This window comes from Brachyistius frenatus, unplaced genomic scaffold (assembly GCF_029030835.1).
Source record: "Brachyistius frenatus isolate BFR_SWC_R1_liver_20210118 unplaced genomic scaffold, ASM2903083v1 Contig_184, whole genome shotgun sequence".
NCBI lineage: Eukaryota > Metazoa > Chordata > Actinopteri > Embiotocidae > Brachyistius > Brachyistius frenatus.
The window spans coordinates 32,717-60,673 of NW_027210783.1; the positions used below are offsets into that span (position 1 = coordinate 32,717).

General features: G+C 44.0%; 2 protein-coding genes across 6 annotated transcripts; both read left to right on the forward strand.

The window, feature by feature from the left end:
* Window positions 1-667: 667 nt before the first annotated feature.
* Window positions 668-7,020, forward strand: LOC138632434 (acidic leucine-rich nuclear phosphoprotein 32 family member B-like). The gene is made up of 7 exons (XM_069718002.1): window positions 668-843; window positions 2,859-3,008; window positions 3,776-3,898; window positions 4,322-4,505; window positions 4,605-4,705; window positions 5,007-5,076; window positions 5,492-7,020. The coding sequence occupies exons 1-7, from the start codon at window positions 790-792 to the stop codon at window positions 5,566-5,568; spliced, it is 759 nt and encodes a 252-aa protein (XP_069574103.1). The 5' UTR covers window positions 668-789; the 3' UTR covers window positions 5,569-7,020.
* Window positions 7,021-7,902: 882 nt separating this feature from the next.
* Window positions 7,903-27,703, forward strand: LOC138632415 (type II inositol 3,4-bisphosphate 4-phosphatase-like). Of its 5 annotated transcripts, XM_069717961.1 has the most exons (26): window positions 7,903-7,972; window positions 8,270-8,480; window positions 15,114-15,172; window positions 15,257-15,338; window positions 15,488-15,646; window positions 15,782-15,829; window positions 15,932-16,038; window positions 16,301-16,426; window positions 20,049-20,128; window positions 21,076-21,169; window positions 21,405-21,474; window positions 21,934-22,081; window positions 22,425-22,555; window positions 23,131-23,238; window positions 23,316-23,424; window positions 23,798-23,963; window positions 24,044-24,247; window positions 24,383-24,518; window positions 24,612-24,829; window positions 24,968-25,091; window positions 25,476-25,602; window positions 25,743-25,883; window positions 26,017-26,114; window positions 26,203-26,300; window positions 26,409-26,561; window positions 27,405-27,703. In XM_069717961.1, the coding sequence occupies exons 2-26, from the start codon at window positions 8,366-8,368 to the stop codon at window positions 27,525-27,527; spliced, it is 3,024 nt and encodes a 1,007-aa protein (XP_069574062.1). In that variant the 5' UTR covers window positions 7,903-7,972; window positions 8,270-8,365; the 3' UTR covers window positions 27,528-27,703. The 5 variants fall into 5 exon arrangements, with proteins under 5 accessions (XP_069574062.1, XP_069574066.1, XP_069574064.1 ...); XM_069717965.1 differs by lacking the exons at window positions 7,903-7,972; window positions 15,114-15,172 and having other exon boundaries at window positions 8,412-8,480; window positions 27,405-27,702; XM_069717963.1 differs by lacking the exons at window positions 7,903-7,972; window positions 8,270-8,480; window positions 15,114-15,172; ... (3 more) ...; window positions 15,932-16,038; window positions 16,301-16,426 and adding exons at window positions 16,932-16,947; window positions 17,815-17,880 and having other exon boundaries at window positions 27,405-27,701.
* The last annotated feature ends 254 nt before the right edge of the window (window positions 27,704-27,957 follow it).

Here is a 27,957-nt window from a genome sequence, read left to right on the forward strand (position 1 = left end):
TTAATTAACATCACAAATCAAGCATTTGTTAGGAAGGAGGGAAAAGTCACGTTAACTTTTGACATGTAGGAAAGTTTAACAACTCAAATCATTGGACTACATTTTTTTTTCAGTTTAACAGTGCAAGGTTTAATTAAGAGTTGAAATAAAAAAAATACTGTATATCCAAAACATTGTAAAACATTTTAAATGTAACATTACAAAAAAAAAATCGAATAATTAGGTTTCAAAGGAGTTTTATGATAATGCTATATGTTATATATATATAATTTTAAAGTCGTAATTTTTAATTAACAGTACTTACTCGTCAATTTGTGGTGTGAATCTCATAAATCTGATACTTTCCAGGGCATTTAAACGCACCAAACTGCCTGACCCACTTCTCCCGGCCCCGCGAGGACGAGTCAAGTTACACATTAAAAATAAGAGTACCGGAAGTTAAACGTATGTCCTTCAAAATAAAGCTACAAGTCAGAACACCCCCGTACACACGAAACGGATCCTTCACATGAGAAACTGAACGCGTCTGAAAAGACCAACAGTTCTTCTGCGTTCATTCGGTGTGAAATTGCAGTATTTCGTTTTGGAAGACGTCTCATCTGCACTTCCGGCGTCCTCGCGACGCTTTTATTTTGAAGGAATCCCCCGGAAGGTCGCGCGCTTCTGCTCCGTCGGACTTCACAAGCGTTTCCTCGTGTTGATGCTGAAGAGAGGACCGAGGAGCGACGAGACGTTTCCATCGCAGAGACACGAACTCAGGCGGCACCCCCCAAAACGAAGCAGCGGAAAATGGACATGAAGAAGAGGGTCTCCCTGGAGCTGAGGCACCGGTCGCCCACGGAGGTAAGCTGCCCGGTTTGGGGCTCGTGTTGATCGGCGTAAGCTTGACGACCCGGCCGGAGAAGGGACGAAGGAGGAGGGGTGGTGGCGAGCACATGGCAGCGGCTCTCCGGGAGGAGAAGTCCCCGAAATGGGCTTTTCTTTCTCAAGTTTCCCGCCGAGCTCGTTAAAAGTGAAACCCGGTTTGATTCGGTGCGTTTTTACCGTTTCTCGGCGAACAGCTCCGTCACGCAGCTGTTCGCCGCCTCGCTCTTATTCGGGGGTTTTCACTCGCGTCTCGTTCCTTTAAACTCTCGATTTCTGTCCCGGACGGTGAAAACTGTAAAAACTCCGGCTGAGGAGGACCTCGGTGAAAACACGGACACGCGCACCGAGCGGAGCTCCGCGTCGCGTGGGGTCCGGCTAATCCCCGCACACACGTTACAGACGGAGAGCAACGCGTCGGGACTCGTTCACAAACTACGACTTTTCACACGGAAACGTTAATATTCCGCGTTTTATTATTTCCTGAAGACCAAACTTTGACCTGCGGTGAAGCGACACGGTTTGAAACGGTTTGATGTTTGTGTTCAGCAGGAAACGCAGTTCAGTTTGTTGATTTAGTTTCTCTGACCCGGTAAAGTGTGAACATCCCACGCCGTCGACCTTTACCTTCACAGTGGTCAATTTACACGTTTTAAAACTCTAAATTACGCTTTCTTTTTTGTGCCATCGGGTTTTTTTTATCCGGTTTTTTTTTTACTATCGCGTCTCCAGGTGATAGTCGGACCCCGTGTCCATAACGTGCTAAGGGCGCGCAGCCCAGCTGTGTGCTCGCGCTGGCTCGATGAAACCAGCTCGTTCCTGCCGTTGTTGTTTCGTTACAGTCGCTTTACATGAACTTTAAAAACCACTCTGCAACCAGGTTGTTTTTACAGTTTATCGCCAGTGGCGGGAATAAGAGCGCAGGGCTAACACGCAGCTAGTAGCAGGCGAGCTAACTTAGCAGCGTCACGTGCGTGCGTGTGTGTGTGTGTGTGTGTGGGGAGTTTACAAACAGAATCCCGACCCGGGATCCGTTCCAACACAAAACTCCTCTTCACTGAGATGCGTCCTAATTGTTTGTCCCGTTGAATTCTGTCCATTATTGTCTTCTTGTCTTCCTGGATTTACATAAAACAAATCTGAGTGGGATCACAGAACTTTACAAACTCTTTCAGAGACGGAAATATACACATTAAAACAGAGTACAACAGGAACCGTTTCATTTATGAAGTAAATAGTCAATTAAAAAGGTTTTTTTATATAAAAAAATATATATATATCTGATGTCAGGGCTTGAATTTAGTCTCCTTTAAACAAAAAAGTTGAAGTTTTTCTTTCCTTTTTTTTGTCCATTTATCAATCAAAAACACTTTTACTATTATATAGATAAAAATATCCACATTTACCAGCTAAAACCAGCAAATTTCTGAACCGAAGTCATTTCTAACCAGTACAGTTGTCATGGTGAACCGCTGGCTCATCTGGACCTCCAGGCAGAGCTCGGTGGAGTGAAATGACTGTTTGAATTATTCATATCGACCCCACCACCACCACCACCATCAAATCAAGAAATGAAACGTCGCTCCGTGTTGTAGCTCTGAAACGGTAAAAAAAAGATGCCAACAGCAGCTTGAAAGTTATTTATTTAAAAAAAAGAATTATATTATCCAATTAATTAGTTGATGGACAGACAATTAATGGCCAACTATTTTAATAATATATATATGAAAAATGCCCCAATTCTCAGATTTTTAGGTTAAAAAATTTGAATTTTCTAGTTCCTTTAGTCATCTGTGATGATAAACAGAATTTTATGTTTGCTTGTTGACAAAACGAGACATATTAGGCTGTATTTTAGACTTTAGGAAACACCGGTCCACATTGTTCAAACAACTGATCGATTCATGGAGGAAATAATTTACAAATTATCAATAAAGGGGAAAAAGAAAACCTTAGTTGAAGCTCTATTGTTGACTTTTATCTTGTTTTTTTAGGTCCAGGAGCTGGTTCTGGACAACTGTCGCTCCACTGAAGGAAAGATCGAAGGAATCACAGAAGAGTTCTCCAACCTGGAGCTGCTGAGCCTCATCAACGTCGGCCTGACCAGCGTCGGAGACATCCCCAAACTGGACAAACTGAAGAAGGTGAGCGGGACGGACGCGCAGACACAACCTGCTCTCATTCAATATAATGATAACTAATAACCTGCGTTATTCAGGCTTCAACAGATCCTGAAAGGAGCTCAACCATGTGTCCGATTACTGTGGAAAGTTTTCCTGTATTTGTCTTTGTTCTCGCCGGTGTTTCATTGTGAGCCGTGTTCGTCATAAAGTCGGAGTTGAACTATATTAATATAAATGTTTCATGAACACACGGAGACAGAAACTGGTTCACCTCGTTGTGTCCCGACACTTTCCAAACAAATGTACAACACATTTTCTGGTTCCAGCTTCTTAAAGGTTGTTTTAAAGCACAAATAGTGGGAAAAAATGACAATAAATTGCCAATTTTTTCTGTTTTTCTGTCACGTATGCTAGAAAAGCTAAAACAGTCAATCAATTCATCAATTAGTTGATTGACAGAAAAGCAATCTGCTACAATTTTGATAACTAATCCTATAAGTTTTTCTTAGTTTTTTTTTTAAACAAGACATTTGAAGACATCACTTTCATTTCTTTTAAATATAAAATAACTGAAAAACTACGTGTCAGATTCATCGTTACAGAAAATAATGGTTAGTTTCAGCCGTGTGACCGTTAACGCAAAATCTTTGGGATTGAAGCCGAGTTCCTGATAAAAGAAGCAGCTTGAAGATTATTGTAACGGACATAAAGCTGCTGAAACTCAAAGATATGAAACATATTCACGTATATCGAGTGAAGAGCCTTGTGTTGTTTCTGTTTGTGTGCAGCTGGAGCTGAGCGACAACAGGATATCGGGCGGTCTGGAGTTGCTGGCGGAGCGGCTGGTGAACCTAACGCACCTCAACCTCAGCGGGAACAAGTTCAAAGACATCAGCACCCTGGAGCCGCTGGTGGGTGGAGCCAACGTGATGTCATCATTACGAGCCTCCAACTGAAAAACATTAGCGTAGCCGCAGGTCTTAAAAGTCGTGAACGCAGCAGAAACCCCGACCGGCTCTTTAAGAGGCGATAAATAATCCCTCCGTTTTTAACCGTTAACATTTTGTTTGTTTGTTTCAAAACGATTACGTTAATAGAAATGTTTATGTGAGAAACCTGAAGGGAAATGTGACATTCAGAAAGTATTATCGACTTTTATTTTCTGCTTGAATGAGGTGGAAAACAGATCCGGCCGGGGAATTGGCGCCACCTGCTGGTCGTCTGTCGACGATCGAGACACACATGAATTTGTCCTTCCTGCAAATTCGGTAAATAGAAATGGGAACAGATTAAATTTCAGTCCTCACCTTGTCGTTGTTTTTCCGACCCTCCAGAAAAAGCTGCCTCAGCTGAAGAGTCTGGACCTGTTCAACTGTGAGGTCACCAACCTGGCCGACTACCGGGAGTCCATCTTCAAGCTCCTCCCCCAGCTCACCTACCTGGACGGCTACGACATCGACGACTGCGAGGCGTCCGACTCCGACGGCGAGGGAGACGGCGTCGACGAAGACGAAGAAGGTTCGACGGCAGGAGAGAAAAAAACAAAAACGCGACTGAAGTGGAAAAAACCAACGAGTGAATACGAGCGAGGTCTGAAAGTTGTTTTTGTTCGTTCAGAAGGAGAGTCGGAGGACTTCGAGGAGGAGGAAGAGGAGGATGAGGAAGACGTGGTGGCTGAGGAAGACGACGACAGCGGTGACGACACCGGTGACGAAGAAGTGAGTCTGAAGACAATGTCTCTTTTAAAAAGTACAAGTGACGATTAATGAAATAATAACCGACAGATGATGACGTCATGATTAGAACCGTGATTGATTCTTCTTCTTCGCTGGTTTTCTGCGGTTGCTGAACTCGTGTTTCCTTCCTTCTGGACGATGATGTTTTTTATTATTATAATAATGATATTAATAATAATAATAATGATTCGTGAAGACGTGTGGAAAAATGTCACCGAGCTGCTATTTTCATTGGAAGTTTGGATTTGAAGCTTCGACAACCAGCTGGTGTTTGTTTCTGCAGGACGGAGAGGTGAACGGAGACGTGGACAGCGAGGATGACGAAGAGGACGAGGAAGACGAGGACGATGACGGTGAGCAGATCCTTCGTCTCCGTGATGAAAACCTCAACTTCACTTTTTAAACAAAACTATTTTCTGATGTTTAGACTTTCAGCCGACATGAAGAGTTCGAGTTCCTTAAAATATAAAATCCAGAAAAAACTAAATGCAAATGTCCTGAATTAAAAAGAAGAAGAAAAGTTCAGATAAAAGTAGAAACGGATAAAAAAAAAATTTAAAAAGTGTTTGTTTAGAATCACTGACAATTCTTGTTACTCTGTTTGTTTATTAAAAACTTAACAACAGAAATAATTAAAATCCATGAATGGACTGATTGTTGGAGCTCCAGCCGGCTGCCAATAAATAAATCAGCTGTAACATTCAGTCATGTTGTTGTTGTTGTTGTTGTTGTTGTTGTTAAAGCTCCTCCTTTTGGTTTCCTCTGCAGATGAGGATTCGTCTCCGGCCAAAGGAGAGAAGAGGAAGAGGGACCCTGAGGATGAGGATGATGAAGATGATGATTAAGGGCCCGCAGAGGCTCCTCTTGACTCCTCTGACCTCACCCCCCCACCCCCACCACCAATGCTCGCCCTGCTCCTATTGACTCCCCCCCCAACCTCCCTGTCGCCCCCCTCTGGGCTGCGTCCCATTTCTGGACCCGGTCTCCTCCCGCCGCCTCCTCGTCAGCTCCTCACAGACTAAAAACATTTCCGTTAACTTCTGAGCTTCAAACATTTCATGATAAGTTTATCCCGTTCCTCTCTCACGTCTTGTTTACGGCAACACAGTTGGTTCAAACAAAAACATTGCCAGTTAAACAGTTTTTTTCCAAAAGTCTCGTTTTGTCCGACCAGCAGCCCAAAAAAAACCTAAAACCTTGAAAGTCAGCTGTCGTTCAAAAGAAAGAAATCTCAACATTTTAGACTCTGGAACTAAAAACAACCCGAAACAATCAAACCTGAAGCTCCGACGTCACATCGAGACTATTTTGGTTTAATTTCATAAAAATATCTTCTAGGAAAGAAACTCTTCTTCCCTCAAAGTAAAATCAAACCCACAAACGTGCAGAAAGAATCTCTAGTAAGAAAACAATTTAATTTAATGTGATCGAGTCGTGTGTCTCCAGATTCCCACGCAGTTTGTGAGACGTAAACGCATCACGAGTTCCTGAGGAGACGTTACCTTTTTCTAAAGTTTGTGTTATTTAGTGGTCCGTTTTTCTCTGTGAATCTGTAGTGGAAATCACCGCGTGGGCTCAGGAACACTTTTAAGATTACAAACTGTCTGCAGAGAAAAGTTCATCAGAACTGTTTGTTTTGTTTTTTTAACCGTAATTTTCCGACATCTCGTCGTCACGTTGTAAAAAAAACAGAATAAACCAGTGAATGAATCCGGTGGTGTCTGTGGAGGATTTAACAACGAGGGTTCGTGGGAGGAAAACGTTGGATAACCGTTGGATAACCAGCCCTCGACTCCTCCTTTCCCTCCTTCTATCGTCCCCCCCCCTCCCAATATCCCTCTGTGACATCATCACCCTGGGACAGAACCAGCAGCTCTGATGTCATCGTGCTTCAAACGAGCTCCGTGATGGGGAAAGAAACAACCCTCCTCCCGACCTCCCTTTCTCCCCGCAGCCGAGCGCTCAGGGCAAAACTGTCTTCTCTTTTCCTTTTTCTTTTTTTGCAAACAGAGCTTTTAAAAGAAATATTTTTTCAGATGAATTGTTTTTGTTTGGTTTTGTACGGTTGTCCGGGGAAACTCGTGTCCCTCCTGCTCCCTCCTCCTGCCTCTTTGCGTTTCTCTTCCTGCTCAGTACGGAGATCCAGTTGTTCCTTCACACTTAGACTGACTACTGAGGTTGTGTTCTTTTTTTTTTTTCTTTTTTTTTTTACTTTCTGTAAATTAAATAAAAAAACAAACAAAAAAAACCAAACACACACACAAAAAGGACTTTGTAAATAAAATCTTAACATTTTGCTCCTGGTGTCTGCTCTCCTTCCTTTTATCTCCAGCTTGTTGTTGGAAATATCAGTATCAGCTAACAGGAAGTTGCAGAATTGATGTCTTTAAATTGTGTTTATGGTCCTGAAACTGGCTCAGTTCAGTAGTTTGTCCACCAGAGGGCAGCAGGTTCATGTTTCAAATGGAAAAATAACTTCGTTACTGCAGTTGTACAACTTTATATATATATATATAAATATAAATATTCATCAAAGTGATGTCTTCAAATACAATTTAAATGTGTTATTTTTCATGTGACCAAGAACCTTAAAAATAACTGATTTAAGTGGTGATTAATCTGTTATCAGATCAGCTTTAATTCAATTTAAATCTGCTAGAACTCAAATTATAACCTTATATTCAAATCAAGCGCATTTGTTTTGTCACTGAACCTGAATGTTAAAGCAGTTTTAATAGAAATAAAAGAGCAGGAGTTCTTCTGACCTTTGAAGTTGGTGGAGTTCAAAAGAAAAGAAAAAGGAATCAGTTATTTAGGTTTAATATTTATAAGTCGGCCCCAAAAAAACACAGGAAGTCTGTTTGTTTAGACTCACTGAAAGTTCCTGTTGCTCTGGTTGTTTATTAAAAGCGTAACAATAAAAATAATGTATATATATTTAATATATATCAGTGTTTTTATAAATGTTATTCATTGTTTAATTTGAGTGGAGTTATTCAGACTAATGTATCAAATTCGTGATCAATTCATCCAGAAAATAAGTTCAAATATATTGTGAACGTATAGTTTAACGGCACACCGTGAAACGGGTCCGCTGTCTTTCTCGCGAGATCTGATGGTTCTACGTTAAGTGTTCCGGGGAAGCGGGAGTTCTCGCGATACTTCAGAGCTGGTCCAAAGGTTTTTCCAGTGTGGTTTCCTTTCGGAACAACCAGAAGGTTAAAAGGTGGAAACCTGCTTTTTCTGCCGGTAAGAGATCCGGATGAAGCTTCAGACTTCACACTACGGTCACTGATCATGTGAAGCACTCTAACATTGATTTTCTTGGCGGTTTTCCATCATGTCAACAAACGAGCGTTTCTTTTTAACATGGTCTTTTACTAATGTTTTTAATTTCCTCTACAATTGAACCTAAATATTTATTGAGCTTTGAACGGATCCAGCTGTTGCTGACTAAATGCTCAGGATGTAAAACGTTTATTGCTCTAGTTTAACTTTGTTTATTTGATTTTAAACAAGCAAAACCATTTCTACACATTGATTTAGAGGTCAAAGAACATCAGACCCTTATTGATGATGATGATGATGATGAAGATTATGGGGTCCGCAGACATCAGCTGATGTGTTCTGAGGAGGACGAAGATGAGGAGTACGAAGATGAGGACAAACGGCAGCCAGCTGAGGTTTCTGTCCAGAGAAGGAACATCTGGAAACGTCCAGAAAGAAGGAACGCTGCAGGTCGGACGGCCGGGCAGAGGTCAGATATTCTGTTCTGTTCTGTTATGTTCTATTCTATTATGTTCTATTATGTTCTGTTCTGTTCTGTTCTATTCTATTATGTTCTATTATGTTCTGTTCTGTTCTGTTCTGTTCTATTCTGTTCTATTCTATTCTGTTCTATTCTGTTCTATTCTGTTCTATTCTATTCTGTTCTGTTCTATTATGTTCTATTATGTTCTGTTCTGTTCTGTTCTATTCTATTATGTTCTGTTCTGTTCTGTTCTATTCTATTATGTTCTGTTATGTTCTGTTCTGTTCTGTTCTGTTCTGTTCTGTTCTATTCTGTTCTATTCTATTCTATTCTATTCTGTTCTATTCTGTTCTGTTCTGTTCTATTATGTTCTATTATGTTCTATTCTGTTCTATTCTATTCTATTCTGTTCTGCTCTGCTCTGCTCTGTTCTGTTCTATTATGTTCTGTTCTGTTCTGTTCTGTTCTGTTATGTTCTATTATGTTCTATTCTGTTCTATTCTATTCTATTCTATTCTGTTCTGTTCTGTTCTATTATGTTCTATTCTGTTCTTTTATGTTCTGTTCTGTTCTGTTCTGTTCTATTCTATTCTATTCTGTTCTGTTCTGTTCTGTTCTATTCTGTTCTATTCTGTTCTATTCTGTTCTATTATGTTCTATTCTGTTCTATTCTATTCTATTCTATTCTGTTCTGTTCTGTTCTATTATGTTCTATTCTGTTCTATTCTATTCTGTTCTATTCTGTTCTGCTCTGCTCTGCTCTGTTCTGTTCTGTTCTGTTCTATTATGTTCTGTTCTGTTCTGTTCTGTTCTGCTCTGCTCTGCTCTGCTCTGTTCTGTTCTATTCTGTTCTGTTCTATTCTATTCTATTCTGTTCTGTTCTGTTCTGTTCTGTTCTATTCTGTTCTGTTCTATTCTGTTCTATTCTGTTCTATTCTGTTCTGTTCTATTCTGTTCTGTTCTGTTCTGTTCTATTCTGTTCTATTCTGTTCTATTCTATTCTGTTCTATTCTGTTCTGCTCTGCTCTGCTCTGTTCTGTTCTGTTCTGTTCTGTTCTATTATGTTCTGTTCTGTTCTGTTCTGTTCTGTTCTGCTCTGCTCTGCTCTGTTCTGTTCTATTCTGTTCTGTTCTGTTCTGTTCTGTTCTGTTCTGTTCTGTTCTGTTCTGTTCTGTTCTGTTCTGTTCTGTTCTGTTCTGTTCTGTTCTGTTCTGTTCTATTCTGTTCTGTTCTGTTCTGTTCTGTTCTGTTCTGTTCTGTTCTGTTCTGTTCTGTTCTGTTCTGTTCTATTCTGTTCTGTTCTGTTCTGTTCTGTTCTGTTCTGTTCTGTTCTGTTCTGTTCTATTATGTTCTATTCTATTCTGTTCTGCTCTATTCTGTTCTGTTCTATTCTATTCTGTTCTGTTCTGTTCTGTTCTGTTCTGTTCTGTTCTGTTCTGTTCTGTTCTGTTCTGTTCTGTTCTATTCTGTTCTATTCTGTTCTATTCTATTCTGTTCTATTCTGTTCTGTTCTGCTCTGCTCTGTTCTGTTCTGTTCTGTTCTGTTCTGTTCTGTTCTGTTCTGTTCTGTTCTGTTCTGTTCTGTTCTGTTCTGTTCTATTCTGTTCTGTTCTGTTCTGTTCTGTTCTGTTCTATTCTGTTCTATTCTGTTCTGTTCTGTTCTGTTCTATTCTGTTCTATTCTGTTCTATTCTGTTCTATTCTGTTCTATTCTATTCTGTTCTGTTCTGTTCTGTTCTATTATGTTCTATTCTGTTCTATTCTATTCTGTTCTATTCTGTTCTGCTCTGCTCTGCTCTGTTCTGTTCTGTTCTGTTCTGTTCTATTCTGTTCTGTTCTGTTCTGTTCTGTTCTGCTCTGCTCTGTTCTGTTCTATTCTGTTTTGTTCTGTTCTATTATGTTCTGTTCTGTTCTGCTCTGTTCTGTTCTATTCTGTTCTGTTCTGTTCTGTTCTGTTCTGTTCTGTTCTGTTCTGTTCTGTTCTGTTCTGTTCTGCTCTGCTCTGTTCTGTTCTGTTCTGTTCTATTCTGTTCTGTTCTGTTCTGTTCTGTTCTGTTCTGTTCTGTTCTGTTCTGTTCTGTTCTGTTCTGTTCTGTTCTATTCTGTTCTGTTCTGTTCTGTTCTGTTCTGTTCTATTCTGTTCTATTCTGTTCTATTCTATTCTGTTCTGTTCTGTTCTGTTCTGTTCTGTTCTGTTCTGTTCTGTTCTGTTCTATTCTGTTCTGTTCTGTTCTGTTCTGTTCTGTTCTGTTCTGTTCTGTTCTATTCTATTCTATTCTGTTCTGTTCTGTTCTGTTCTATTATGTTCTATTCTGTTCTATTCTGTTCTATTCTGTTCTGTTCTGTTCTGTTCTGTTCTGTTCTGTTCTGTTCTGTTATGTTCTATTCTATTCTGTTCTGCTCTGTTCTGTTCTATTCTGTTCTGTTCTGTTCTGCTCTGTTCTGTTCTATTATGTTCTGTTCTGTTCTGTTCTGTTCTGTTCTGTTCTGTTCTGTTCTGTTCTATTCTGTTCTGTTCTGTTCTATTCTATTCTGTTCTGTTCTATTCTGTTCTATTCTGTTCTTTTATGTTCTATTCTGTTCTATTCTGTTCTGTTCTGTTCTGTTCTGTTCTGTTCTATTCTATTCTATTCTGTTCTGTTCTGTTCCATTCTGTTCTATTCTGCTCTATTATGTTCTATTCTGTTCTATTCTATTCTATTCTATTCTGTTCTGTTCTATTATGTTCTATTCTGTTCTATTCTATTCTGTTCTATTCTGTTCTGCTCTGCTCTGTTCTGTTCTGTTCTGTTCTGTTCTATTCTGTTCTGTTCTGTTCTGTTCTGTTCTGCTCTGTTCTGTTCTGTTCTATTCTGTTCTGTTCTGTTCTGCTCTGTTCTGTTCTATTCTGTTCTGTTCTGTTCTGCTCTGTTCTGTTCTATTATGTTCTGTTCTGCTCTGTTCTGTTCTATTCTGTTCTGCTCTGCTCTGTTCTGTTCTGTTCTGTTCTGTTCTGTTCTGTTCTGTTCTATTCTGTTCTGTTCTGTTCTGTTCTATTCTGTTCTGTTCTGTTCTGTTCTGTTCTGTTCTATTCTGTTCTGTTCTGTTCTGTTCTGTTCTGTTCTGTTCTGTTCTGTTCTGTTCTGCTCTGCTCTGTTCTGTTCTGTTCTGTTCTGTTCTGTTCTGTTCTGTTCTGTTCTATTCTGTTCTGTTCTGTTCTGTTCTATTCTGTTCTGTTCTGTTCTGTTCTGTTCTGTTCTGTTCTGTTCTGTTCTATTCTATTCTGTTCTGTTCTGTTCTGTTCTATTCTGTTCTGTTCTGTTCTGTTCTGTTCTGTTCTGTTCTGTTCTGTTCTGTTCTATTCTGTTCTGTTCTGTTCTGTTCTGTTCTATTCTGTTCTGTTCTGTTCTATTCTGTTCTATTCTATTCTGTTCTGTTCTGTTCTGTTCTGTTCTGTTCTATTCTATTCTGTTCTGTTCTGTTCTGTTCTGTTCTGTTCTGTTCTGTTCTGTTCTATTCTGTTCTGTTCTGTTCTGTTCTGTTCTGCTCTGCTCTGTTCTGTTCTATTCTATTCTATTCTGTTCTGTTCTGTTCTATTCTGTTCTGTTCTGTTCTGTTCTATTATGTTCTGTTCTGTTCTGTTCTGTTCTGCTCTGTTCTGTTCTATTCTATTCTGTTCTGTTCTGTTCTGTTCTGCTCTGCTCTGTTCTGTTCTATTCTATTCTGTTCTGTTCTATTCTGTTCTATTCTTTTCTGTTCTGTTCTGTTCTGTTCTGTTCTGTTCTGTTCTGTTCTGTTCTGTTCTGTTCTGTTCTATTCTATTCTATTCTGTTCTGTTCTGTTCTGTTCTGTTCTATTCTGTTCTGTTCTGTTCTGTTCTGCTCTGCTCTGTTCTGTTCTATTCTATTCTATTCTGTTCTGTTCTGTTCTATTCTGTTCTGTTCTGTTCTGTTCTGTTCTGTTCTGTTCTATTCTGTTCTGTTCTGTTCTGTTCTGTTCTATTCTGTTCTGTTCTGTTCTGTTCTGTTCTGTTCTGTTCTGTTCTGTTCTGTTCTGTTCTGTTCTATTCTGTTCTGTTCTGTTCTGTTCTGTTCTGTTCTGTTCTGTTCTGTTCTGTTCTGTTCTGTTCTGCTCTGCTCTTCTGTTCTGTTCTGTTCTGTTCTGTTCTATTCTATTCTGTTCTGTTCTGTTCTGTTCTTTTCTGTTCTGTTCTGTTCTATTCTGTTCTGTTCTGTTCTGTTCTGTTCTGTTCTGTTCTGTTCTGCTCTGCTCTGTTCTGTTCTGTTCTATTCTATTCTATTCTATTCTGTTCTGTTCTGTTCTGTTCTGTTCTGTTCTGTTCTGTTCTGTTCTGTTCTGTTCTGTTCTGTTCTGTTCTATTATGTTCTGTTCTGTTCTGTTCTGTTCTATTCTGTTCTGTTCTGTTCTATTCTATTCTCTTCTGCTCTATTCTGTTCTGTTCTGTTCTATTCTATTCTATTCTATTCTATTCTGTTCTGTTCTGTTCTGTTCTGTTCTGTTCTGTTCTGTTCTGTTCTGTTCTATTCTGTTCTATTCTGTTCTATTCTATTCTGTTCTGTTCTGTTCTGTTCTGTTCTGTTCTGTTCTATTCTGTTCTGTTCTGTTCTGTTCTGTTCTGTTCTATTCTGTTCTGTTCTGTTCTGTTCTGTTCTATTCTGTTCTATTCTATTCTATTCTGTTCTGTTCTGTTCTGTTCTGTTCTGTTCTGTTCTGTTCTGTTCTGTTCTGTTCTGTTCTGTTCTGTTCTGTTCTGTTCTGTTCTGTTCTGTTCTATTCTGTTCTGTTCTGTTCTGTTCTATTATGTTCTATTCTGTTCTTTTATGTTCTATTCTATTCTGTTCTATTCTGTTCTGTTCTATTCTATTCTATTCTATTCTATTCTATTCTATTCTATTCTGTTCTGTTCTGTTCTATTATGTTCTATTCTGTTCTATTCTGTTCTATTCTGTTCTGTTCTGTTCTATTATGTTCTATTCTGTTCTATTCTATTCTGTTCTGTTCTGCTCTGCTCTGTTCTGTTCTGTTCTGTTCTATTCTGTTCTGTTCTGTTCTGTTCTGTTCTGTTCTGTTCTGCTCTGCTCTGCTCTGTTCTGTTCTATTCTATTCTGTTCTGTTCTGTTCTGTTCTGTTCTGTTCTGTTCTGTTCTGTTCTGTTCTGTTCTGTTCTATTCTGTTCTGTTCTGTTCTGTTCTGTTCTGTTCTGTTCTGTTCTGTTCTGTTCTGTTCTGTTCTGTTCTATTCTGTTCTGTTCTGTTCTGTTCTGTTCTGTTCTGTTCTGTTCTGTTCTGTTCTGTTCTGTTCTGTTCTGCTCTGCTCTGTTCTGTTCTGTTCTGTTCTGTTCTATTCTGTTCTGTTCTGTTCTGTTCTGTTCTGTTCTGTTCTGTTCTGTTCTGTTCTGTTCTATTCTATTCTGTTCTGTTCTGTTCTGTTCTGTTCTATTCTGTTCTGTTCTATTCTGTTCTGTTCTGTTCTGTTCTATTATGTTCTGTTCTGTTCTGTTCTGTTCTGTTCTGTTCTGCTCTGCTCTGCTCTGTTCTGTTCTGTTCTGTTCTTTTCTGCTCTTTTTTTTCTTTTCTGTTCTGTTCTATTCTATTCTGTTCTGTTCTGTTCTGTTCTATTCTATTCTATTCTGTTCTGTTCTGTTCTGTTCTGTTCTATTCTGTTCTGTTCTGTTCTGTTCTATTATGTTCTGTTCTGTTCTGTTCTATTCTGTTCTGTTCTGTTCTATTATTTTCTATTCTATTCTGTTCTGCTCTATTCTGACCCCCCCCCCCCCCCCCCCCTCTAACACCCCTCTCCCCCATCTGACTCACCCTGACTTTACTTCCTGGAACATCTGGAACATCCGTCTGACTCAGAATCTGCAGAGCGCTGAATAAACCAGATCCTTGGATTCACAGCGCACGCAGATTTTCCTCTTTTTTACAAAACGCTGAATTTGTCCTGTGGGAGCAGAACCGTCGGGTCGAGAACCGTCGGGTGCAGAACCGTCGGGTCGAGAACCGTCGGGTTCGTCGGGTTCAGAACCATCGGGTTGAGAACCGTCAGAAGTTCAGAAGAAGTATACAAAAATTTAAAACGGCTGGAAAAATTTAGTCTGCAAAACATTTTGTACAACATGTTAAGCATTACAGAAAATGGGTAACAGAAAAAGCAATATTTAAAACAAATGACATCATATGTCCACATCGTACGTAAGTCGACGGCCAAGTGTGTTTGTGTACTTGAGTGTTCATGCGTGGCAGTGTGTAAGCATTTCCTGTGCTGGCAGATGATGCGAGCCGGGTCGAGAACCGTCGGGTTGAGAACCGTCGGGTTCGTCGGGTTCAGAACCGTCAGGTCGAGAACCGTTGGGTTCAGAACCGTCGGGTCGAGAACCTTCGGGTTCGTCGGGTTGAGAACCGTCGGATTCAGAACCGTCGGGTTGAGAACCGTCGGGTTCAGAACCGTCGGGTTCGTCGGGTTCAGAACCGTCGGGTCGAGAACCTTCGGGTTCGTCGGGTTCAGAACCGTCAGGTTGAGAACTGTCGGGTCGAGAACCGTCGTGTCGAGAACCGTCGTGTTAACCGTCGGGTTCAGAACCATCGGGTTCAGAACCGTCGGGTCGAGAAGAGACGCTAACGAAGCTTCGGTGTCTCAGGTCTCGCGGACAGATTCTGTCGTCTGAGAGGAAACCTGCTGTTCATCCTGAAGAAACAGGTGAGTGACGGAGACCAGAAACAGGAAGTGAGTTTTAGGTTTTTTTGTGTTTCCATGTGTGAAATGTGTGAAATGCGACCGCAGGCTGGGGAGCTGGAGGAGGTGCTGCTGTTGGAGAGATGCAACGTCACGAGTCTCCCAGATGATGGCAGGCGACTTGTCGTCAGTACGTAACACACACACACACACACACACACACACACACACACACACACACACACACACACACACACACACACACACACACACACACACACATTTTTACGAATACCGTTTTCCAACGTGAAGTTTAAGCAGACTAATGTGTGCGTTGAGGCTTCGAGAGCGGCGACCCGCCGGTGTTCCTGCGGTCCAGCGGCCCGGCTGAATGTGCGTCCTGGCTGGTCGCCCTGAGAGACGCCAACATGGAGACGCTGAGGAGGCGTGTCGCGCATCTGCGCGGCCTCGTCGACGCTCACCTGGAGAAGGATGGAGGTGCGTCTCCGATATCTGAAGAACAACAGATATTTATTTCCTGTTGGGATTCTGCTGTTTTTAGAAAAACACAAACCTGTAAATTATGTTTGAATGGAGTTCACCGTCGATGTAATGCTGCCCTGTGGCCACTAGGTGGAGCCGAAACCACCGCTGAAGTGTCTCCGCTGCATCTGACCATTGGTATGTTAACACACACACACACACACACACACACACACTGTCATGTTGGTGAAATCCAGTTAAGTGCTGCGTGTTTGTCATCGTCGTGCTGTTTCTGTCAAGAGTGTCGAGGTTTGGTTGCCATGGTAGCCAGAGTCCAGCTTCAAGTTGCTGTGATCGACGAACACACTCACGTGGTCAGGAAGCACTGCAGTGCCGACATAGTGGAGGTACACACACACACACACACACACACACACACACACACACACACACACACACACACACACACACACACACACACACACACACACACACACACACACACTTCACTTTTTAAAACAGGCTGAAAAGCAAGTGTCAGAGTCCCGCCTTGTTTTGATGTGTGTGTGTGTGTGTGTGTGTGTGTGTGTGTGTGTGTGTGTGTGTGTGTGTGTGTGTGTGTGTGTGTGTGTGTGTGTGTGTGTGTGTGTGTGTGTGTGTGTTTGTTAGTTTCAGGGTTCGACTGACGGTGTGTTTCAAACATCAGTGTGTATCCGTGGCGACTACCGCCTGTACCATCACAGCAGGATCAAAGTTACCGTTCACCGGGCAGAGGAGTCAACGACACCCAACGCAGTGAGTGAGTGCGTGTGTGTATTACCAGGTGTGTTTTTCTGCATGTGTGTGTGTGTGTGTGTGTGTGTGTGTGTGTGTGTGAGAGTGGGTCTGAAAAAAATATGCACATAAGAGGATTAGTGCAGAAGGATGTGTACAAGTGTAATGCCAGCACACACATTTGATTTCTCTGTCAGTTCAGTTAATCTCACACACACACACACACACACACACACACACACACACACACACACACACACACACACACACACACACACACACACACACACACACACACACACACACACACACACATGGATGGGGGGTACGTGAGGATAGCCGCGGACAGAAACTAACGGTTTTAATGAGAAGAGAGTTCCGTTTTTTGGCTCTTTTCTCCTTTCTGCCAAACTCCGTCCCGCCGCTTCACTAATCTGCATATTTCCCATGATGCAGATGGGCGTGTGTTTTTAATCCCATCGGCCGTGGTGAAAGTGGAGGAGGAGGAGGAGAAAGCAGGAGCAGGGAGACATTCAGCTGATGTGTGTTTGTATTTTGAGCTGGAGACGAGGGGACGAGGGGACGAGTGAAGCGGGACATCCAGTCGTTGTTTTTATGTTTGATGGATTATTTTGTCCAGACGTGTTTTTCTCGGGTTTAATGAACGATCGTTTTCTTCTTCACCTTTTTAAATTCATTTTCCTGTTTTCTTAAATGCATCATTATGCATTCAACAGAAATCCTCACCGAGCTGCTGCCACCGTCTCTCCTTTGTGTGACTGTTTTGTGCAACATTGAAATATTCATATTGATATCAGTGATGCATTCAGGTGCAGGTGGGAAAAATCCAAGTCTGGTGTTGCAGTTTTCTGCAGCCGAGCTCCTGATCAAACCTCAGAACCAAACAGAAAAGTTCTCATTATTTCTGTAGCTTTCTTTCTTCAATCCGACAGTTTAACTTGAAATACATTTTTGCCAGTTTGTTTATTTTTCCCTGAATTTGTTTCTTCTTTTTTTTAAGGAGGATATTTTTCCGATATGCTGTATTTGACAGCAGTTTTTAAAGACGATTATAAAAAGCACTCAGGGGTCAGAGGTAAAAAAAATTACAATAAAAACAGAAGAGTGAAGCGGACATAGTTTTAGAGAAACAAATTTAAAAAATAAACGTAATGTTAAGTGAGTTTCCTCATATTTACTAGCTCGCTCTCCCGGGATATTTTTTTACCTCGATAATTCTTTATAATTCTCATTACATAGTAAAATATTTTGAATATATGAAACCAAAAAGTAAAAAAAAAAATTCAGCTGGTTGTTAAAACTGCAGCTGAAAACAGGAAATATTAGAGAGGTGGACGTGAAGAGAAACAGGAAGGGATTTAAAAAAAACATTTTATTTGGTGATGCAGAGGACGATGATGGCGTGCACCGACTGTTTCCGTCCACCAGGAGACACCAGCTCCCCTGCTGGACAGGTAGGGGCAGTGCACACCAACCACAAACCCAGTGGAGCTGAACTTGAACAAACAAATTACTTCTTTAAACAAGTTCAAGAGTCGACTGTCAATCACAGCTGTCAATCAACTGCCGTAATATCTTGTACCATCGGCACATTTGATTTAACAACAGAGAGCAGAATGAGTCGTTTTTTTACAAAAATGAGCGACTTCGTATTTCTCGAGGGACATTTTTGAACGTGAGTCGGGGACATTTCTGAGCCAGCGCCTGCTGGCCGCTGGTGGAATTGCACTTTAAGGTGCGTCCACATTCAAGCTGCCGGTATTCGCCGCTTGTTTTGGGGGCCGCAGACGTTCACGACACATTTTTGAAACAGTGGAAAAAGTTCTGCAACTTTCGACGTCATTTTTTAAATCTATTTTCAAACAACGTGTTTGCATTTTTTAATATTTCTTTCTGTCTCGGGACGTGACAGCTACATAGCCCCGATGCTGCAGCCTGATTGGCTGATTGTGCGATTGAGGATTGACCCAAATGCATGGGTTTATTTTCATTGTAATAATCTAGATTGTTTTCTTGCGTAGCCCCGCCGCGGTGCGTTTCCAGGTTCGCTGCGGATTAGCGCGTAATCTTAAAAGCTTCTTGTTTCCGTCCGAGACCTCGATGAGGCCGATCAGCTCGGTGTGTTTTTGACGGATGTTTTTTCAACCTTCAGCTGCGAGCGAGGAAATGAGGCAACGGTTTGTGTGTTTGGAGTCACCGCCACAACATCCTGTTTCCTGCCGTCCGCTCGGGCTGCTGTTTCTATGAATATTCACATTCACACCACCGCACAGGACCTTTTCAACATTTATTGATTTTAGGAAAGCTCGGCTCTAATTATTCAAACAAATTGACAGAAAATCAATCAGCAACTATTTTTTTATGACTCCTTGATGATTGTTAAACAAGTAAAAGTGTTAAAATATGGCTGTTTTTTTGTGCATTTTATGTTAAAGTAAAAATACGACCAGTTAAGAACTCGCACACTAAAACCCAAAATGTTCAAACTAAATAGTACAAACATTTGATATCAAATTCATTGCAGGCTTTTACAGAGGGTGGAAGAAATCAGCAAACATGTTAGTCTGTGCTTTCTTTAGTGGCTGATACAACACACACACACACACACACACACACACACACACACACACACACACACACACACACACACACACACACACACACACACACACACACACACACACACACACACACACATACCAAACAACGGGACATTAGTAAGAGAAGAAGAAAATAAACAATATTTTGTGGCATTAAAGACAAGAAGACGTCTTCAACTTTCTTCATACTTCTTTCACTTCAGTGGGATGTGAATCTTGTCGTGTGTGTGTGTGTGTGTGTGTGTGTGTGTGTGTGTGTGTGTGTGTGTGTGTGTGTGTGTGTGTGTGTGTGTGTGTGTGTGATTTGAGTGCTTTTCACTTGTCAAGGTAATCTCCATGAGCTTCTGATTATCGTCATAGCAACAGAGTGATTTCAATGCCATTGCTGTGGGGATTTTTGCTACATGGTTGTGTGTGTGTGTGTGTGTGTGTGTGTGTGTGTGTGTGTGTGTGTGTGTGTGTGTGTGTGTGTGTGTGTGTGTGTGTGTGTGTGTGTGTGTGTGTGTGTGTGTGTGTGTGTGTGTGTGTGTGTGTGTGTGTGTGTGTGTGTGTGTGTGTGTGTGTGTGTGTGTGTGTGTGTGTTTCAGACAGAATGGGTCATTTATTAATGAACATTGCAGAACGTTATGAAGAAGCTTTGAACGGGTCGAGAGCCCTTCACACATCCACCACATCATCTGGGGCTCCATTTATATTTCCATTTCTTTTGTTGACTCTGTCACAACCATCAAATTCAAAATAAGCATATATTTTTCATAAAACAATAAAAATGTCTTTGGTCTATTTTCAATCAAGAATCAATCCAAATCATCACTGTGTTGAAACTTTGTTGTAGAAGAAGCCTCTCAGTTGAAATAATAGACCAGTTGGTATTTTCATCATAATATAGATTAAAAGTGATTCATTATAAATTCACTGGTCCTCGTGGTTCTTCATGGTTCAGGTCTGTGTGTCATAAAGACTGTTTGAAACACTGAAACACTCCAGTTTGATGAAAGGTCGATGGTGTTTTTGTCTTTCAGAGGAGCTTCCTGGGTTTCACCTCCTTCTCCATCAGAGATCTACTCAAGTCGAAGGAGCCTCACATCTCGCTGAGCCTCAGGTGAACACACTTTTAAAACTCCTTGTTTTCTTCCTATCTCGTGTCAAAGAAGCTTTTTTTTTAGGTCAATGGAAATGCATGTCAGTAAAGAGATCCCCGAGGTCACCTGATTGGCTGTTGCCTGGATACCTGCAACCAGAGGAGGAAGTGAGAGGGGGGAGCACATGGCCCCCACCTCCACGGGGAGTAGAAAGAGACAATCTCTTCCTGTTTCTGCATCACAACGTCCTGCGAGAGGCAGACGGAGAGTCGAGAAGATTAGACTTTGTTTTTAAAGAAAGCTGGAGAGAGCCTGTGGGAGAGGGGAGGAGCCAGGAGAGGGGAGGAGCCAGGAGAGGGGAGGAGCTAGGCGTGAGCAGGTACACGTGTGCAGGAGGCGTTCGGTACACACGTGTTCGACCAGGTGTGTCTGATGACGAGTTCATACCTGCACAGATGTGCTCACAGAGGATTTTTATCAGTTTTTCTGGTTAACTTTTCCTCTTAATTCACGGTATATATGATATATAATATATATGACATATATTATATATATTATACATATATATGATATGTTTTACCATCTTATTTGATCGTAGCTTCGTCTTTTCGTTTTTATATATCGACATGTTAACTTTGTTTCTTGCAAGTTGTCTCGTTTCTCGTTTGCTCTTCTCGGTAGTCGGTTGCTGTTATTGATCTTTTCTGGTTGTTTATCTTCTTATTGGTTCACTTTGTGTTGCTCGTTGTTTTGCCTCCAATTAGCTTTTTTCAGTCATATTTGTTTCTCAGCGAGCTTCTTTTCTTGGGTTGTGTGTCACTATCTAACTTTCAACAAGCTTTTTTCTCGTCTCTTATTTTAAAAGTTTAAATAATGAATCTGAGGACAGAGAGGCGAGTGAACGGTGTATTCATGGATGAATTAACAGATCTTTGTTCCTCCTCCTCTCACCCTGTTTGTTCGTCAGGACGATGGATGGAGTGAATGAAGTCGGGGAGGTGATGGTGTCCCGTCTCCGGGTGGAGGGTGAGAGCGAGGATGAAACCCCTCCTGAACATGAGGTAGCGGAAGAAAAATGGCGAGAGATGACGAGGTGTCAGTTTGACACTTTGCTCGTTGTGGTTTCCTCTCAGACGTATTTCAGTGTCTTTAGTTAGGTGATAAGTTATTTGCAGCATCCAGTTTCAAATCAGTTTCATCACGAGCCTGTTTAAGGATTATTTCTCTTCCTTTCTGACGTCCTCCTCCTCGTCTCCTCCTCATCTCCTCCTCCTCCTCCTCCTCCTCCTCCTCCAGTGTCCTGCGCTGTGCGACAGTCTTCACACCTCCGTCCACGACAAAGAAAACAGTCCAATGATGAGAGCTGGTGAGACTCAGTTTGCAGCGATGTCTCCATGCTTATATATGACTTTTCACTCCTTACAGTATATATATTTATATATGTGTGTGTGTGTGTGTGTGTGTCTGTCTGTCTGTGTGTGTGTGTGTGTGTGTGTGTGTGTCTGTCTGTGTGTGTGTGTGTGTCTGTGTGTCTGTCTGTCTGTGTGTGTGTGTGTGTGTGTGTCTGTGTGTCTGTCTGTCTGTGTGTGTGTGTGTGTGTGTCTGTGTGTCTGTCTGTGTGTGTGTGTGTGTGTGTGTGTGTGTGTGTGTGTGTGTGTGTCTTGTGTGTGTGTGTGTGTGTGTGTGTGTGTGTGTGTGTGTGTGTGTGTGTGTGTGTGTGTGTGTGTGTGTGTGTGTGTGTGTGTGTGTGTGTGTGTGTGTGTGTGTGTGTGTGTGTGTGTGTGTGTGTGTGTGTGTGTGTGTGTGTGTGTGTGTGTGTGTGTAGCTCTCTGTGCTCAGGTGTGTAAGGTGTACAGGTTTCAGACGGAGGACCAGAGGCGGCTGCTGGTCAGGGAACAGATGTCGGAGACGCCGCTCTCCTTCTCTTTACCGAAGCGGCTTCTGAGCGCGCTCATCCACGAACACGCCAACAGGTACGTTTTTCGGAACGTCCGGCCGTCGCCATAGCGACGACACGATAACCTGCGGACGGCTGACGGGGTCGCGTTCGTCGCCGTTTCCCTCCGGCGGCGTCGGATCCGCGCTTTGATCTATTCGACCAATGCAGATCTCTTTGAGAGATGACGTAGAACTTGTAATGACCGAAGTGCATCATGAGTACAAATCCAAAGCTGAACACAACCGTGACGTCAAACACCCATTTTGCTCTTTCGGAGCCAGACGTGACCATATTTGGATGAACTGGGGAGGATGTGATTCCAGGCCTCGGACGCTTGGAGCATCAACAGTTGTTGTTGTTGTTGTTTTTTATCTCAGAGTCCTCGATGTGAAGGAGCTCGTTGACCTTTCGCCCCACTGGGATGGCCTCCGCCATGATGTCGTCAACCACTGCAACCAGCTGATTGGCTGTTATCAGGAAACGCTGGCCGAGCTGGACAAACTCTCAGGTAGAGGTCCGTTACAAGGTCACGGGGTCGGACAACAAAACGCAGCTCAGTGATGCACACGGAGCAACAGGAACGTTAACGTGACCTCTGACCTCTGGTACCTGAACATTAGTGATGTCACCATGGAAACCTGAAACTGGAGCAGACAAACAGCAGATTTTGAGGAACATTTTTGGGGAACGGAAAATCTTCAACTAACCCGCTGACAGCCGAGTGTTTCTGAGCCCATGCAGTGATTTCCACAACAGAAGCATGTCTGTTTTTAAAGCAGTGAGGGCCCAAAACAACTAATGTTCAGGTACCAGAGGTCAGAGGTCACGTTAACGTGAGGAACTCAGTGATGATGTTGAACTCTGAATACTTCCTGATGGAGGTCGTTACTTCCTGTTGCTCCGTGTGCAGCACCGTGCTGCGTTCAGGAACACTCTGAACTTATTGATCCACACCTTATAAACATGAAGCTGAGCATATCGAGCCTAGCTCTGTCTAAAGGTAACAACACGTGAACTCCTTCCTCCACGCAGAATTCATGTTTCGTCTTTTTGTCTTTTCTGTGATTTTCTTCTTGAAAACAGCCTCGACCTGTTTTAAATCGAGCAGCTGCAAGTCAGACCGACACCTTCAGTTTGTTCCGACCAACCTGCACTCGCAGAGGATGGAGGTCACCGGTCCGGACAGCGCAGGTACATCCGCCGACCCACGTTTCCTTTTCACTCGACTTCTACCTTCCATCCCGTCACGTTGGCCCGTCTGTCTCCAGGTGTTTGGTACGAGGTGATCACGTTCGGAGCGCCGGCCGACCACCACCAGGCCTTCAAGCACGGAGGCCTGCGGAGGCTCGTCAGCAAACACACCAACCACAGAGACAGGTGACTTCCTCATTCTTCACTACTCCTCCTCCTCCTCCTCCTCTTCCTCCACGTCAGCCCGAGCAGCTTCTCCGTTCAAGAAGGAGTGACTTTAGCTAACAACACCGAGATAACTGATGGACACATTTTATTCACTTTGGATTTGATGAGAGAAGTTGAATGGGAGTCTATGGAGCCGGAGGCTTTTTGGAGCCGACCTCTAGTGGCACTCGCTGGTATTGCAGTTTAAATCACTTCCGTATCGGCCTCATTTTTCAGACCTGAAGCTACGAACTCTTTTATAAACAGACTTTGATCAGAAACCTTTTTAAGTTCCAGCTCATAGTCTGGTTGGGGGAACTTGTTTAATCCAGCCGTTCCTCTTCCCTCTCAGCTGCGTCCCGTACTCCCGGGACGAGAGCTCCAGAGCCAGGGAGCTGCTGGCCAGCGTGGCCCAGCTGCAGCCTCTGGTCTTCGGGCTGGCGGAGGAGCTGCTCTCCGTCTCCGTGGAGCTGAACGCGGTGCGGCTGCAGCAGGTCCTGGACGACCTGCGTCAACAGGTGAGGACGGGAGATTTTTTTTAAAACACGTGTTGCACAACGTTTGTTCGACCTCTTCTGACCTTCCCTCCCCCAAGCAGACCGAGCAGTTCGTTCACGCGCTCAAAGACGAGCTGGTGAGAAGCGCCCTGCTGGCGATCCACAACCAGGACGCCGCCGACAGCAGCCACGTCCACGGCAACGGGCTGCTCTGTGAGAGCTCGCCGGCCAATCAGGAGGGACAGCCGTCGCCCGGGCGACAGGACTGCAGCCGGCGCCAGTCGGAGTACGACGAGGAGGAGTGGGCAAGTGGGAGTGTGTGATGGGAGCGAGCTCTGGACCGCTTCGGGCCGTTCCAGGTTTAATACGTGTGTGTGTGTGTGTGTGTGTGTGTGTGTGTGTGTGTGTGTGTGTGTGTGTGTGTGTGTGTGTGTGTGTAGGACAGGGTGTGGGCCAACGTCGCCAAGAGCCTTAACTGCATCATCGCCATGGTGGACCGCCTGCAGGGCCGAGAGGACCGTCCCCGGGAGCCCAGGTCACCGGAGCAGCAGGAGGACACGAACTCTCAGGACAGCGGTCGGAGCTTCTTCTCGTTTCCGATTTAAACTCCAGTTTACTGAGTTTTTTTCTGAACACGTCAGTCTTTACCTTCTCTCTTGTTTCCACCAGCCTCTCCTTCCTCCTCCTCCTGCTCCTCCTCCTCCTCCTCCTCCTGGCAGGAGCAGCTGCTCCCCCTGGTGGTCACTCTCAGGGATTGCGTGCGCGAGGCGGTGGCGAAGGCCCGACCCGCCATGACCTTCGTGGTCCTGCAGGGGGCAGCGGCTGCGACCGTTGCTCAGGGGTCCGCTCAGATGGTCCGGAGACGACACGCCGTCTTCAGCCAGGCGGTGAGACAGAGACAGATTTATTATTATTATTTATTATACTGAAAGCTCTCTGGGTCACCGTACTGAGGACACTGTGTGTGTGTGTGTGTGTGTGTGTGTGTGTGTGTGTGTGTGTGTGTGTGTGTGTGTGTGTCTCAGCTGTCAGCAGTCGTGTGCGGCTTCATGCTGAAGCTGCACGCCGGTCTGGAGGACCCGGAGTTCCTGCAGCAGCTTCACACTGTAGGAGTCCTGGTCCAGTTCGAAAGCCTGCTGAGCACCTACGGTACACACACACACACTGATACACACACACTGATACACACACACACACACACACACACACACACACTGATACACACACACACTGATACACACAGATACACACACACACACTGATACACACACACACACACACACACACACTGATACACACACACACTGATACACACACACACACACACTGATACACACACACACACACTGATACACACACACACTGATACACACACACACAGGACGACGGTAACTCTGAGGTCGTCTTCTCGATTCTCCAACTCCCAACAGGAAGTGAGTGTGAGTTCACGCCGTGCACGCTCTTGATGACAGTGTGTACGTGTGTGTATGTGTGTGTACGTCTGTGTGTATGTGGTGTGTTTGTGTGCGCCAGGTGACGAGGTGGGGATGCTGGAGGACATGGAGGTGGGCGTGGCCGACCTAAGCGGAGTTGCGTTCGCAGTCACCGAGGCGAAGACAGAGGAACTGGACGACCTGCTGCCGACGCTCAGTGGAACATGGTGGGAACACACACACACACACACACACACACACACACACACACACACACACACACACACACACACACACACACACACACACACACACACACACACACACACACGCAGCTTCAGCACAGTGTGTGTTCACCTCCAATCAGGGGCAGCTTTGTCGTCCTGGTCCCGTTGCCCCCGGAGACTTTCGGCTCGTTGCCACGGGAACTGAAAGATGGGGGTTTGATACGAGTCGACCCGGTTCTGTTCAACATTGGAATCAACCAGCAGCAGAGTCTGGCTGAGAGGTACACAGACACACACACACACACACACACACACACACACACACACACACACACACACACACACACACACACACACACACTTTCCTCTATGGGGAGTGGCGGTGGAAGGTGTCTCTGCTGTGGATGTCTTCAGGTTTGGAGACAGCTCCCTGCAGGAGAGGTTGAACCAGCAGAGCTGCGAGCGCCTCAGAGCTTATTGCAGCGCGCTGAGAGACCGGCTGCCCGACAGCGGTGAGACACACGTCTTCTGCCGCGATCTCGTTCCACCGATGAGACTCCGACACAGAAACCGAACCTTCGTCTCTCTCTCGTCTCTCAGCCGGCGTCCGCTCGCTGCCCGCCCTGCTGTCGTCTCTGGATCGCAGCGTGGAGGCGAGGAAGAGGAAGAACGTGGAGGTTCTGTGGATCGCCGCGACGGTGCGTAGCGACCCGGTCCGTGGCGACCCGGTCCGAACACGCGTCTCCGGTGCATTTGCGGTCCGCGGCTCACCGGGGGTGCGTTTCGTGTTTTCGTGTCGTGTGCAGGTGTGTCGGTCGGTGAACGGCGTGCGGCTGACCAGCTGTAAGAGCGCCAAGGACCGCACGGCGATGTCGGTGACGCTGGAGCAATGTGTGCTGCTGAGAGAGCAACACGCACTCAGCCGGCAGCACTTCAGCACCGCACTCGACTGCATGAGGTGTGTGTGTGTGTGTGTGTGTGTGTGTGTGTGTGTGTGTGTGTGTGTGTGTGTGTGTGTGTGTGTGTGTGTGTGTTTTATCCCGCAACCATCCCCGTTCGCTCTTCTTCTTCTTCTTCTTCTTCTTCTTCTTGTTTCCTTTGTGCTTTCATTTATTTTATTTCTTCTTGTGTTGCAGAGTATTTCTATTTAATCTTTTTTCTCTCTTTCCTTCTGTTTTGTTTTTTTTACTTCATGCCGTTTTCCTTTCTTTCTCTTTCCGTCCTCTCATTCACACGTGTACCATGAACACTCCTCCATCTCCTCCATCCTCCTCCTCCTCCTCCAGATCTCGTCTGTCCTGGGGGCAGATGTTGGGCTGTTTCACCCAGTCAGGGTTAACAGTCTCTGGGTTAGATCCAGATGTGGGTCCCTCAGGTCTCCAGGGCTCCTGGCTCCCGCCCTGTTTGGCTCCCAAGGCTCCCAGACGGCACCTTTACCCGGTGGCCTTCCTCCTGGTGACCTCTCACCTGCTGGTTCTCTGGCTCATCCTCAGTCTGGTCTTACTGCTGGCTAAATACCCGTAGACCCGCACAGACTGGGAACACGCCGAGGTTTTACCCACCGAACTCACTCCTCGTTTTTTTTACTGTCAGCTTCCATCGTCGGTGTTCGTCGTGTCTGTTTTGTGTTTTCCAATCTTTTGTTCTTGAACGAGCAGAACGGCTGAGCGTTTGCTTTTCTGGTGTTTATGACAGATGCCGACTCAGCAGCAGGTAACACTGTGAAGTGTGTGTGTGTGTGTGTGTGTGTGTGTGTGTGTGTGTGTGTGTGTGTGTGTGTGTGTGTGTGTGTGTGTGTGTGCAGGGAGGGCTGCAGGACGGAGAACGTGCAGAAGAACGTGGGCAGCAGGAAGTTTGCCTTCAGCGGCGTGCAGCTTCTCACCTTCCCCAAACTCTACAGGCCTCCGGACGGCAGCTACGGATAGAAACGCCGACGTTTGTTTTACCACGACGTGGTTTGTTTTTTTTATCACGTGACGTTGTGTTAAATGCACGTGTACATTTTGTTTTTATGTTTATAAGGACCCTCTGTGCTGTCGATGTTTGGATTAAAAACATGTTTCTGCAATAAATCAATACTTTGATTCCTTGTCTGTGAAATATCAACGAAAAACATCTTCATTAAACATCAGAGGCCACAGCTCATCATCATCCAGGGCCCTAAACACACACACACACACACACACACACACACACACACACACACACACACACACACACACACCAACCAGCATGAATAATGTTCAAAGTAAAAATACAAAGAATTTGTTGATTTGATCATTTACGGTTGATAATATCATTAAATGAAATTGGATGGCCGTGAGTTTCGGGTCCTCAGGCAGCACTGCATTAAAA

Excerpts from the sequence above, each read along its gene's own strand:
- LOC138632434 (XM_069718002.1), top strand. The coding sequence starts at position 790 with ATGGACATGAAGAAGAGGGTCTCCCTGGAGCTGAGGCACCGGTCGCCC. Across the intron at positions 844-2,858 it reads GGCACCGGTCGCCCACGGAG|GTCCAGGAGCTGGTTCTGGA; the intron begins GTAAGCTGCCCG and ends TTGTTTTTTTAG. Across the intron at positions 3,009-3,775 it reads AACTGGACAAACTGAAGAAG|CTGGAGCTGAGCGACAACAG; the intron begins GTGAGCGGGACG and ends GTTTGTGTGCAG.
- LOC138632415 (XM_069717961.1), top strand. The coding sequence starts at position 8,366 with ATGAGGAGTACGAAGATGAGGACAAACGGCAGCCAGCTGAGGTTTCTG. Across the intron at positions 21,170-21,404 it reads AAACCCCTCCTGAACATGAG|TGTCCTGCGCTGTGCGACAG; the intron begins GTAGCGGAAGAA and ends CTCCTCCTCCAG. Across the intron at positions 23,239-23,315 it reads CACCGGTCCGGACAGCGCAG|GTGTTTGGTACGAGGTGATC; the intron begins GTACATCCGCCG and ends GTCTGTCTCCAG.